At 39.4% G+C, this 12,404-nt stretch overlaps 1 protein-coding gene across 11 annotated transcripts in view; it reads left to right on the forward strand.

Moving 5' to 3' along the window:
- LOC127030195 (sodium channel protein type 1 subunit alpha) overlaps positions 1–12,404 on the forward strand; it is a 358,700-nt gene that overhangs the window by 249,634 nt on the left and 96,662 nt on the right. For 5 of the 11 annotated variants that reach the window (XM_050916249.1, XM_050916251.1, XM_050916254.1 and 2 more), the window contains 4 exons: positions 256–346; positions 1,212–1,340; positions 2,056–2,147; positions 3,106–3,378. In XM_050916249.1, the coding sequence (XP_050772206.1) occupies positions 256–346; positions 1,212–1,340; positions 2,056–2,147; positions 3,106–3,378 (585 nt within the window). Of the gene's footprint in view, positions 1–255; positions 347–1,211; positions 1,341–1,865; positions 1,958–2,055; positions 2,148–3,105; positions 3,379–12,404 lie in introns of all 11 variants that reach the window. The other 6 variants (XM_050916250.1, XM_050916255.1, XM_050916253.1 and 3 more) reach the window with 3 other exon arrangements.

The raw sequence follows: 12,404 nt of genomic DNA on the forward strand, positions 1-12,404 counted from the left end.
TTTAGTGTGCACAAAGCACTGGATAGGGACACTGTGGAAAAAAATGAGTTGCTTCTGCTTACACCACAAGTTAATTTAGTGCTAATAAAGTTTAATTTACTAATGAGAAAACTGCTGGGTTAATACTGTATTAAAATCTGGAATTGTCACTTAAATCAATGCGATTTTTGTATGTGTCAGAATTTGGTTGAAATTAAAATGTATTATTGATGTGCTATTGTAATTTGCTGTTGTATGTTCCTTGACTGTAACGTACATTGTTCAGCATGCTTATTATGTGCACTATTTTGACCAACTGTGTGTTTATGACCATGAAAAGCCCTCCGGAATGGACAAAGAATGTAGAGTAAGTTAAACCTATATTCTTTAAATATATCCATAGATCTGAAATGAATTTTTCTAGGAACCATTATTTTATTTGCAGTGAAGGACATTGATAGGAGTCAGTATGTGACACTACTACTGTTTTTTTTTTCTCTAAAGAAAACTATTTATTGTGGTTTAAATCTTCCGCTCTTAGAAAGAAAAAAATTGACTACAGAAAAAGATGAGGCAAATGTTCATAGATAGTATTGCCCTTTGAATCTACATGAAGATTTTTCCTCATCTTCATGATGTAGCATCTTGAGAGTGTTTTTATGCCTTCTGGACAATACTGTTAATTTGATTATACTGCTGCATTAGTAGTAAAACAAGAGCCACCTAGTTATAGATGCCAACTCAGGAAAGCACATAAGTAGTCCTACTGAAATGGGACTTTAAGCACATGCTATTGTTCAGTGTTAATATTAGAGGTTTTAGAAGTTAGTGACCCAGACAATATAAAAAAACTTGATCTTACAGTGTTGTTGGACAACAATAATAGACCAAATGGGCCTTAGTTATAATTTCATCTATTATAGAATTTTGTTGTAAAAAACTAATGTTTTATTTCTTTAGATTTATACAATTGCTAAAAAAGAGCACCTGCTTATACACTCTAGTCACCCTTGGCAAGTCAAAAGTATTTCACAAATAATGTACTAGAATATAAGGATACTTATAATGGTGAATAGTGTATTTTAAGACATTATTTATTTACTTTATTTATTCTCAATTTTTTAAATTAACTGAATCTTTAATTTGATTCCTAAGACTTTTAGCAACAAGAAAATAAAACTGTTATAAAGAATTAGTATTTGTCTCTATTAATTTTTGGATACTTTTTCCAGGTATACCTTCACTGGAATATATACATTTGAATCACTTATAAAAATTTTTGCAAGGGGCTTCTGTTTAGAAGATTTTACTTTCCTTCGAGACCCATGGAACTGGCTTGATTTCACTGTCATTACATTTGCGTAAGTTTTGTTTTGTTTTTTAATTGAAGAACATAAAAGGCCATGAAATTAGTGTCAGTGAAGACCCAAAAAAATTTCCAAGCTAACTTATTGGGAGTATGTATTTTCTGTGTCTAAAAATGACTTGCAGGTTATGAATATTGTAGTAGTCATCTTCCAATGTAAGCATATATACTGCAGAAGCCACTAGTACAGTTAGTTTATAGAAGCTAATTTGATGTTCTGCATTTTTCTCTAACCAGAATAAAAGGAACCCCTTTCACTGTATGCTCCAATTTTCCAGTCTAGTCTAGATAAATTGTGTGCTTTCAAAGTAAAATCACTGTGGTTTGCTTCAGAGACATTTACATTTAACTGAAGGCCATGAAGGCAAATTAATGCAAGGCAAACTGCAGTGAAAGGTAAACAGCTGACTGTTGCTTTTTAATTTATTAGCTAAAATCACCAAAGAGGTCTTGATGAAAGACCCTCATAAGTAGCATAAACTCTGCCTAAATTCTGAATAACTGTGATTTAATCCTACAGGTATGTAACAGAATTTGTAAACCTAGGCAATGTTTCAGCTCTTCGAACTTTCAGAGTATTGAGAGCTTTGAAAACTATTTCTGTAATCCCAGGTAAGAAGTAACTGGTGTAAGGTGTTAGGTCCCTTGTACCTCCCAACTGTTCCTTTTTATCCTGTCATTGTGTTTGTGTGTGAACTCCCCTATTACAGATATGTGACAGAGTTTGTGGACCTGGGCAATGTCTCAGCGTTGAGAACATTCAGAGTTCTCCGAGCATTGAAAACAATATCAGTCATTCCAGGTGAGAGCTAGGTTAAACACGGAGGCTGAATTTCATTCCACTGAAGCTCAATTCACGTTATTTTAACACAAGCCTTGTTGCTTGCCAAAAAAACCAAAACAAAACAGGAATCATAAGATAATAGAATTAATTGAAATCTATGATTCTTTGCATTTTAACATTAGCTTTTTTCCTTTTGAAATCAGCCTTTGAGTTTAACAAATTCTTGCATGAGACATTGCAATTTACAGCCTGTGTGGTTTGCATCTTATGATGTCAAGCTTTCTTCTCCATATTCAACAAAAAAATCAGTAATCCTGAGGTTTTCTTACCCATATGTATTTTACCAGTATGATGTAATGTAGTATTTTCTATGGATATTTGTGACTGTGAAAACTAAAATTGTTTGAAACACTGATTTACTAATGAAGATAAAGGAATAAGATAATAAAGAATAGCATGGGCATCGCATGGGGGATTTATTATCTTAAAGTTCTATTATTTTCCAAACCCTCTCCAGTTTTATAACTTTAATCTGATCCCATTTGCTGTTTAACAAACTCTTTACTATTGTTGTTAACAATGCAGTATGTTATAAAACTGATACTAGCAAAGGTTTGGGACAGGAGGCATTGGCAAATAGTAAAATTTACCATTGGCAAATGGTGAAAAAGAAAGATTTTTCTTTACATGAGATTCATGTAAAACATGAATAACAAAATCACTTGTTTTGGCATTAAAACAAGTGTTTTGGAATATGTGCAATTCATTTACATTCACAATTTCAAATGAACATAAACTTTCAGTATTTATTCATCTTCACAAGAGATAAAACTCTTCATAAAATGTTATTTCACGCACATTACAGCCATTTATTTGGGCTTCTGCATGAAATTTTTAACTTTATCGGTATAAATTGTTACTTTTATGTTTTAAATATGTGATGAGCATCATAATAAAAATCCCTTTCTGTCTGCAGGCTTGAAGACTATTGTGGGAGCCCTAATTCAGTCTGTGAAGAAGCTCTCAGATGTCATGATTCTGACTGTGTTTTGCCTGAGTGTATTTGCACTCATAGGGCTGCAGCTGTTCATGGGCAACTTGAGGCATAAATGCTTGCAGTGGCCTCCAGACAATTTTACTCTGGAAACAAATATTACTTCATACTTTAACAGCACAATAGGTGAAAATGGTACATTTGTTAATATAACAGTGACTCCGTTTGACTGGAAGGGCTACATTGAGGATGAACGTAAGAATTACTGATTTAAATCTTAAATTGTTTGTAATTTAATTTTTTCAGAAAATAGATGCAAGTAAAATTGTGTTGATGTTGATCCCAAAGTTATCAGAGTTAACCCAAAGTTAGCAGTCTGACCCAAAGTTATCAAAAGAGTTACTGATTCAATAGGACTAGATTTGTCAAAAGGGTAACAAGTGGACATTTTCTAGAACTTCAAAAACTGAATGGCATTCTTTTGCCTGCTTTTGAATTTTAATTAAAAATTCTAATGATAGCTGACATTTTTATCTTTCTCACAGAAAATAAGCACAATGAGAGAACACAATTCAATATTTATGAAAAGATGCTGTTTTCTAAATACAAACATCAGTAACTATCACTACAATTCCATGTTAAGCTGGGCAGTACAAGTAGAAGTTACAGAAGTGCTCAATGGTGGCATACCTCAGCTTCCATGGAAGTCAATGGGAATTTTATCATGGATTTTAAGGGGAAAAGAGTGAAGCTAGTGCTCAGCAGTTTTTAAAATCGCATACTATGACTATTAATTTGAGAGGGAAAAAAGGTAGTTTTTTTTTCTATTTTCTTTTCTCTAAATGTCACATCCACCAGTCTCAGATTAATGAATGGCTTGTCTTGACAGTACAATGGAGATCTCAGTCAGGCACTGTGGTATGAAATGGATTTCCGCCCCCCCTTAACTTTCTTTCAAGAAATAGTTCTTTCAAAGCTGTAAAATACTAACAGTATCCTGGTTTCAGTTGTGATTTTAGCTCTTAAATAAAAATTCAAAGGAATAATTGTCCATAGCCTCAAGAGGATCTTTCCATAACTGACAATCAAACTAAAGTTAATGTTAGTCCAATATTTAACAAAAGGTATACAAGATGACCCAGGTCTTATTATAAATCTGTCAGCCAGTCATTGATCCTGGGCAAAGTAATGGAGTGGCCAATGCAGGAGTTGATTAATAAAGAATTAAAGGAGGGTAATATACTTAATGCCAGTCAACATGGATTTATGGAATATGGATTTTGTCAAACTAACCTGATATCTTTTTAAATATTTGATTACAAATTTGGTTGATAAATGTAATGGTATTGATGTAATACACTCAAACTTCTGTAAGGTATTTTACTTGCTATTGCGTGATCTTTTGATTAAGAAATTGAAATTATATACAATTGCCATTGCAAACATTCAGTGGGTTAAAAACTAACAGGTCTCAAAATGCAGTTGTAGCTGGGGAATCATAATTGAGTTGGTATATTTATAATAGGGACCGGCAGGGAGCAGTTCTTAGTTCTGCGATATGTAACATTTTTATCAATGACCTGGAAAAAAATATAAAATCATCACTGGTCAAGTTTGCAGATGACACAAAGATCAGAGGAGTGATAAATATTGAAAAGAATAGATCACTGATACAAAGTGATCTGGATTGCTTGATAAGCTGGGCACAAGCAAACAATATGTGTTTCAACACTGCCAAATATAAAGTCATGATTCTAGGAAGCAAAAATGTAGGCCATACTTGCAGAATGAGATACTCTATCCTGGGAAGTAGTAACTCTGAGAGACTTGGTGATTCTGGGAGATAATCAGCTCAACAGTAGCTCACCTGAATAAACAGGGGAATATCAAGTAGAAGTAGGGAGGTCATGTTTCTTCTGTATTTGCCACTGGTGCAGCTGCTACTGGAATACAGTTCTGGTGTCAACAGTTCAAGAAGGGTGTTGATAAATTGGAGAGGATTCAGAGACAAGCCATAAGGATGATTAAAGGTTTGGAAAACACGCCTTATACTGAAAGACTGAAGGGAGCTCAATTTCTTTAGCTCCTCAAAGAGAAGGTTAAGGGGTGATTTGATGACCATTTATATGTATCTACACGAGGAACAGAAATTTGATAATAAAGGACCCTTTAATTTAGCAAACAAAAGTAAAGAAGATCTAATGGCTGGAAGATGAAGCTAGGCAAATTTAGACTGGAAATGAAGTGCACATATTTTAACAGTGAGGCTAATTAACCATTGGAACAACTTACCAATGGTTATGGTACCGATTCCATCACTGGAAATTTTAGATTCTAGATTGGCTGTCTTTCTGAAACACTTGCTCTAATCCAAGCAGGAATTAGTTTGGGCAAGTTCTATGTCCTGTGTTATTCAGGAGCTCAGACTAGATGGTCACATTGGTCCCTTCTGGCCTTATAATCTATTTAATTATAAATCTGAACTGTGAGATTTCATGTTGGCTGATATAGATGATCTGAAGCCTTTGAGGAATCAGGTTATGCTAGGATGAGAGAGAAAATTCTAGTGATCTAGGGAAATGACTGCAGAATTGAAGTTGCCATCTGGTCTTCAGTGTATTTACACTGAGGTTCAGGAACAGTTAATAAGGGAAAGAGGCGAAAGGTGCCCCATATTTCCCTGCGCCAGCTACCCACATGGTGGGTATCGGCACAGAAGGGAAGCTGCCTGCTCAGAGCTATTTTTTCTTATGCAGATGAGCAAGAAGTGAGCAAGTGGTAATGAGGAGGGGACTCTCTGAGACAGTCTGTTTTCTGAGCCACTCTTGAGGCAATGCAATAACATGCTGGCCTGTGCGTACATGCTGCTCATGGCAAAGTCATGATTGAGCCCTATATAAGTATTCTAAAATCTCTGGACACTTTCCATGGGAGCTATCAGTTGTATTCTCTTCTCACTTACACCAGAGTAAATCACAGTGTTGAGGACAGTGGAGCTACGCTGTGTGAAAAAGAAATCAAACCCCCATCTTTTATTTTTAAATGCTAGCTGATATCCATGTCCTTGAATACACCTTTGAAGAAGAATGTATCCTTGATGTGAGCACTGCTGACCTTAGCAATTCTGAATATCTTCTCTTTTCGTTATTTCACTTTCAATAGCAAAGCCACTAAATGTATGGCTTTTCTCAGTAAATCTAGCATAAAGGAATGCTACTAGGAAGGAAAATCACACAGCCAATTGATTTGAATATCAAAGCAGGTCTTCTGGGCCAGTTTGAAATGATTAGAATTACCAGAGTGTTAGATTTGTTTCCTAGAAGGTTAGAAAAAATATGTATAACAACAAGTGACTTGATGAGTTCTGGAATTCATAATTGATTATTAGAGCTCAGTGAAAAGTAAAGTGCTTGGTCCCTCTGTGTATTCCACGCATGGGGTATTCATTCGCTTGAAGCTGAAAAAATCTTGCAAGTAGTGTCCATTGATCCATACCTGCATCTTGGTTTCCCTTGTGTTCTGCAATGTGACCATCTCTCCAGTTCCTTCTTACCATCACATGGTCTAAGTCAGAATCCTCCTCCCGTCAAAATTGTCTTCATCTCTGTAAATATAATTGTATTTAGTTTGTTAGTGGTTTTTATAGTTTTCTGATAAATCAGGAACATTACTAGTTCAGGGTATGCCTGTTCGGTCTGGCAGCAGACCCAGAGTCTTCATGAAGGTCTTTCCAGTGGTGACAGCACAGCTAAGAAAAAATGGTCACTGACTTCTAACAGTTCTTGCCTAAAAGTACTATCAGCAACCTTGTCATTATTCCATCTCCTGGTATCCTTGGAATCTGCAAAATGTGGAAAAGTTTACCCTGATTCACCCGCATATCATATACTTTATAGTGGTGACCATGGACTCAGCCACAGCAAGGGCCTTCTTCCCTGTGTACAGATACCATGCCATGAGCAGTCTAATAACCCAAGTCATCTCACAGACCTGAAACAACGTTCCAGGCCTGTCTTTCCATGTTAGAACACGTTACCTGTGTAACCCATTTGTCAGGCTACAGCTCTGTTGTCAGAAAGCCTGGCTCTGCTCAGTGTATACGCCAGACAGGCACACCATGAACTCTATAGAGACAACCCCTGTCAATGTCAGGGCTTTGTTCACCTGGTGGATGAACCCAGACATATATGTATTGGAGTCCCTTTCCTACCTCCCACACTCAACATGCCAGACTTATCCTTGGATGGTCCCCCTTGGATGGTCACATAGCACAAGGTACATGGGAACTAAGAGCAGTCAGGCCAGCCAGCAATGAATTCCTTCAACTTATACGATCTTGATATATCTGAGAAATGTCAGACAACACAGCGACCCTCTCCTATATAAACAAACAGGCAGGGGCAAAATCCCTTCTAGTATGCATTCACCCATTCAACTTATGGAACTAGTGGATCCAGAACTTCATCACAGTATCTGCAATGTACTTCCTAGGTGTCCAGAACTTGCTGTCAGACAGCCTCAACAGACATTTCTTGACCAATCACAAATGGGAATTACACAATTCAATACTGATCATCTTCACACAATGGAAAACACCATCTTGGGACCTGTTTGTGTTCCAGATGAACAAGAAGTTCAATGTATATTTTTCTAGAGCAGCACAAAGTCAGGACTTTACGGTGATGTCCCATATTATCCTGGATAGGCCACTTGAGGTATGCCTTCCCTCCCATCCCGCTACTATCCAGGATTCTATGGAAGATTCGTCACAACAAAGAATGACTCATTCTTATCATACCCATTTGGTCCAGACAGTTCTGCTTTTCAGACTTCCTACGAATGTCAGTCCATCAGCCTGTCAGCATTCAGTCTTTCCCAGACCTGCAAACTCAAGAAAGCAGCAGGTTCAGGCATCCCAACCTGGATTCTCTTCACTCACGGCTTCGTATTTGGATGGATATCAGACCTAGAACATCAGACCTAGAGTGTTCATGTTGGGGCTGTACAACTTACTCTTAATAACAACAGGAAAGATTCTACCAGAAAATGTTACCTAGCCACTGGAGGGTTTCTCTACATGGGCACAATAGAACCAGATATCATCAGTGAGCGCAGGTATTCCTGCTATTTTAGATTTTCTCCTTACCCTCAAGTTGTCAGGTCTCTCAATTAGCTCACTGTGAGTTCACTTAGCAACAGTCAGTGCATATCTTTACTAACTCAGTATCAACCAGATCCCAAAAAGTTTTGACCAGGACCTTTCTTCCACCAGTAGTGAAGCCAATGCTGCAGTGAGACCTCAGTCTTGTACTTTCAACACGTACGAAGCTTCCTTTTGAACCATTGGGTGTGTCCTCCATATCTGACCTATCTATGAAAGTTGGCTTCTTGGTCACAATTATGCAGGTCAGGAGGATGGGTGAGTTGGGGTCCCTCCTGGGGTACTGTGGATGAGGGGGTGCCAGGGCTCAACCCTCCCTGGGGAGGAGGGGAGCCACACCGGCCTCGTCTCGTCGTCAGAGGGCCTCTGCCCTCGGGACCACAGTCTGCTCTGGCGGTTCGGGCCCTGTGTGTGGGACCGAACAGCGACACAGTTAAATAATGGGGGCCCGGCCCTTGGGTCAGGCGGGGCACCAACAAATGCAGCAGTAGTTTCTCGGCTCTGACCCTTTGGGGCAGGGCAGAGCAGTGGTAAAGTCAATAGGGGCCCAGCCCTTGGGTCAGGCGGGACACCAACAAGCACAGTAGCAGTTTATTGGCTCTGGCCCTTTGAGGCAGGGCAGAGCAGTGGCAAAGCCAATAGAGGGGGAGTCTGCCACCCGATTACGGGTGGCAGGGGGAACGCAGGCCCACCCACTCCTCTGCGTTCCAGCCCGGGGCCCTAGTAGCGGCTGACGCCGCTAGTGGCGGTCAGTGGGGGGGAGTCCTGACCGAAACACACTGACATAGGCGCAGGGCCTTCTGCAGCCTGACTGTAGTCAGCTGCCCCTGGGCTACTTCCAGCCTCCCCCCCTGGTTCCTACCTGGTCCACTGGGGCGTCCAGCACCATGGGTTCCTCCCAGTCAGGGCAAGGCGGTAGGTCCGGGAATACCTCCAGGATGGCGGGCCAGGTCTGGTCTGGCGACTCCTCGGGGCCGTAGTAAGGACGGGGTAGCTCCGGCAGCTCCTCATCGTAGCGACTGCTGGGCAGCTCCTCATCGTAGTGACTGCGGGGCTGCTCCGGCAGCTCCTCGTTGTACCGGCCTCGGGCCTCAGCGGCTTCCCGGTGATGAGGGTCAGCGGGCACGTCTGCTCCTGCCGGCGGCCAAGCCCTGACTGAGGGCTGGGGCCTGGCTTTTATCCTTCCAGGTCGCAGCCTGACCCTTTGAGGGGCGGGACTTCCTCCCAGTGGTTCCGCCCTGGAGGGTGACTGACGGGGCTCAACCCTCCCTGGGGAAGAGGGGAGCCACACCGCCTCGCTACAGGTACCCAATATATACTGCATTCCACAAAGATCCTTTCTCCTTCATCCAAAATTCATCCCAAAGGAAGTTGCTGAATTCCACATAAATCAATGGATTCACTTACTGGTTTTCTTCCCAAGGCCTCATGCTTTCAGTGAAGAGAGGAAACTTCCTTCTCTCAGTGTCAGACAAACACTGGCATTCTATTTGCAAAAGATAAAATTCTTTGAGAAATCCCTAGGGCTATTTGTTGCTGTAGCAGAGCAAGCTCTGGGTCAAGAAATATCTTCTCAAAGACTCTCTAAGTGGATTTTTGGATGTATCATCCATTGGCTTTATCGGATGGCGCATCTCTCTCCCCCTGGATGAAGTAAGGGTCCATTCTACTAGAGCGCAGGTGAAACTCAGTTGCATGTCTTCAAGAAGTTCCTCTGCTGGACATTTGTAAGGTGGAAACCTGGAGTTCTGCCACACTTTTGCAAAGTATTACACATTGGCCCAAGCTTCTTCTGCTGACACCTTTGGATCTGCAGTGTTATAAGCATCTGTAATCCTGCATCATTGCTCCTGCCCACATTTGAGTATTGCTTGCCAGTCACCCACATGTGGAATATATGTAGGGACGAGCACTCGAAGAAGAAAAGGATACTTACTGCTTTTTTTGTGCATTCCTCAATTTCTGGGTGTCTGACCCAAGACTGTGAAGTCTAATTTGCAGGAGTGCTGAGTACTCACAGCTGCAAGTGAAGTCAATGGGGAGCTATACTTCAACATATAATACTAATCAGGTCCTACGTGTGTCAAATTGGGCACCCAAAATTAGTTCATACTTCTGACCTTAATCTCTCTGTGTCTCAGTTCCCTATTTCTAAAATGGGGATAATAATAACCACTCATCTCACTGGGGCATTGTGATAATAAATTCATTAACATTTGTGAAGCACTTAGATACTATAACGATAAGCACTGTAGAAAAGCCCATGAGGAAATTAATAATTCCATCTAGTGCAGTTTGAATAGTATACAGTAAATAAGGTCTGGGTGCACACATTAAGCAATGAGGAGAAAACAAAATATTAAATATCTTCTCAAGTGAGCACCAACCATTTTGTGCACTGAGTGCAGCATGGGAATTGTGGTAAAAATAGTATGTGATCATGTAATTAAAGACTATATCACAATGCACACACAGTGCACTGTATAGACAACCTTAATTCTGGCATTTCCTAATTTTTGAGTGCTTGACTTTGCAACCTTAATAATGTTATTCTGTGTTTGTCATACACATACTCACATATGAATCAAATAGTCTAAGTTGTAAGTTAATGTAATATATTATGGTCACAATTTTAAACAATCAGAAGTAATGAACAATTAAGGTTCACCCTAATAAACTCACTTATCCACGCAACTCTCATTTACTTTATTTGAGAGAAAATTGATATACAGAGCTAAATCTTGTCAACTATACTCTTATAAGTAGTCTCCTTGAACGTAGTATTACCTTGGTGCATTGACTGGCTGGAAGGGTTCAGATTCCAGTCAATCTCTTTGTTCCATTTGATTCAGTAAGTTTGTTTAGCCCCATCTACGGAGGACCAAATGTAGATTGTTAAAACTCTCCATAAGTATGATTCCAACAAAAACCTATTTCTAACCAGTTTGGCTGTATGATATTTAAACATAGTTCCAACATAATTTGGTTGTGTACACACAAAGCTAGTAACTGTTTTTGTGAGACTTTTTATAAACAAATTTTAAACGTGATTTCTAAACTCATTCCCAGGCTGATGTGAAAAACTAGTGTTTTTCAATTTTTTGGTATCTGTAAGATCAGTAAATTGTCTTAAAATTGAAGAAATGTATACAAGTGGTAAGCATACAGATTGGTTAGAAAAGAAAACTTTACTGAACTGTGCCTACTCAATGGCTTTGTGAAAAGTGGTCTCAGTCTAGTTCCATCCCTTTACTTCACACACAGTTCCTATTTACTCAAGCTTTTTATGAGGCTGTATATTTGAATCTCTTATTGCAGAATGCGTGCCCACATGACCACAATGGGATGCGTGTCAATTTCATTATCTTCCCAGCTCTTAAAATAGAGCAGGCAAGAAAAGTATGGGCGTGACGGGACAAATGAGATACATCACATGCATCTCTGAAATCACAAAAATACCAGCATCCTGGGTTTGAGTAGGATGAGTCACCAGGCTTCAGAGCAGCAGATTTAATACAGCTGCATGTTTTTTTTCTAAGTTGTTGGTAGTTTTTCAGTGCCAAGAGAACATTCTATAAAATGTGATTTTTCAGCAAGCATCAACCCTGACAAGTGTCCCTTCAACTCTTTGGAGAAGGAAATCAAACATTTAGGATCAGTCCTCCAAAATCTCAGTATATGGGTGCAATAGGGCTTCATTATGAACTGAAGTTTTGAATTGTGCTATACACTTAGTTTGCTTTAGTTTTTAAGGCATTATGTTAATTTTGGCTACCCCTTATATTTGTGTCTTCTCTCCTTTCTCACCTACATTTGTGTTCTCCCCACTTTGCATCATCTGTCTTTCTCATCCCAACTTCACTGTACTGAAATTTTCCTCTTTGTGTCTTTTTTTCCTTGTTTTTGCCATTTCTCTTTTTCCTTTTAATCTTCTCTTTTTGTTTCTTTAAAAACTAATTCTGTTCTTATTTTCCTCTTTGAGTGAGCCATACCCAAATCCTTAGTGCCTGTATGACTATTATTAACCTTTCAGCCCAGATGGACAACATCTTCAGAATTTCTGGAGGTGCCCACTTTTTGGATAAGACATAAAAACAAGTTCCTGACAATTGATGGTCAT

Source organism: Gopherus flavomarginatus, chromosome 10, assembly GCF_025201925.1.
Source record: "Gopherus flavomarginatus isolate rGopFla2 chromosome 10, rGopFla2.mat.asm, whole genome shotgun sequence".
NCBI classification, from domain to species: Eukaryota; Metazoa; Chordata; order Testudines; family Testudinidae; genus Gopherus; species Gopherus flavomarginatus.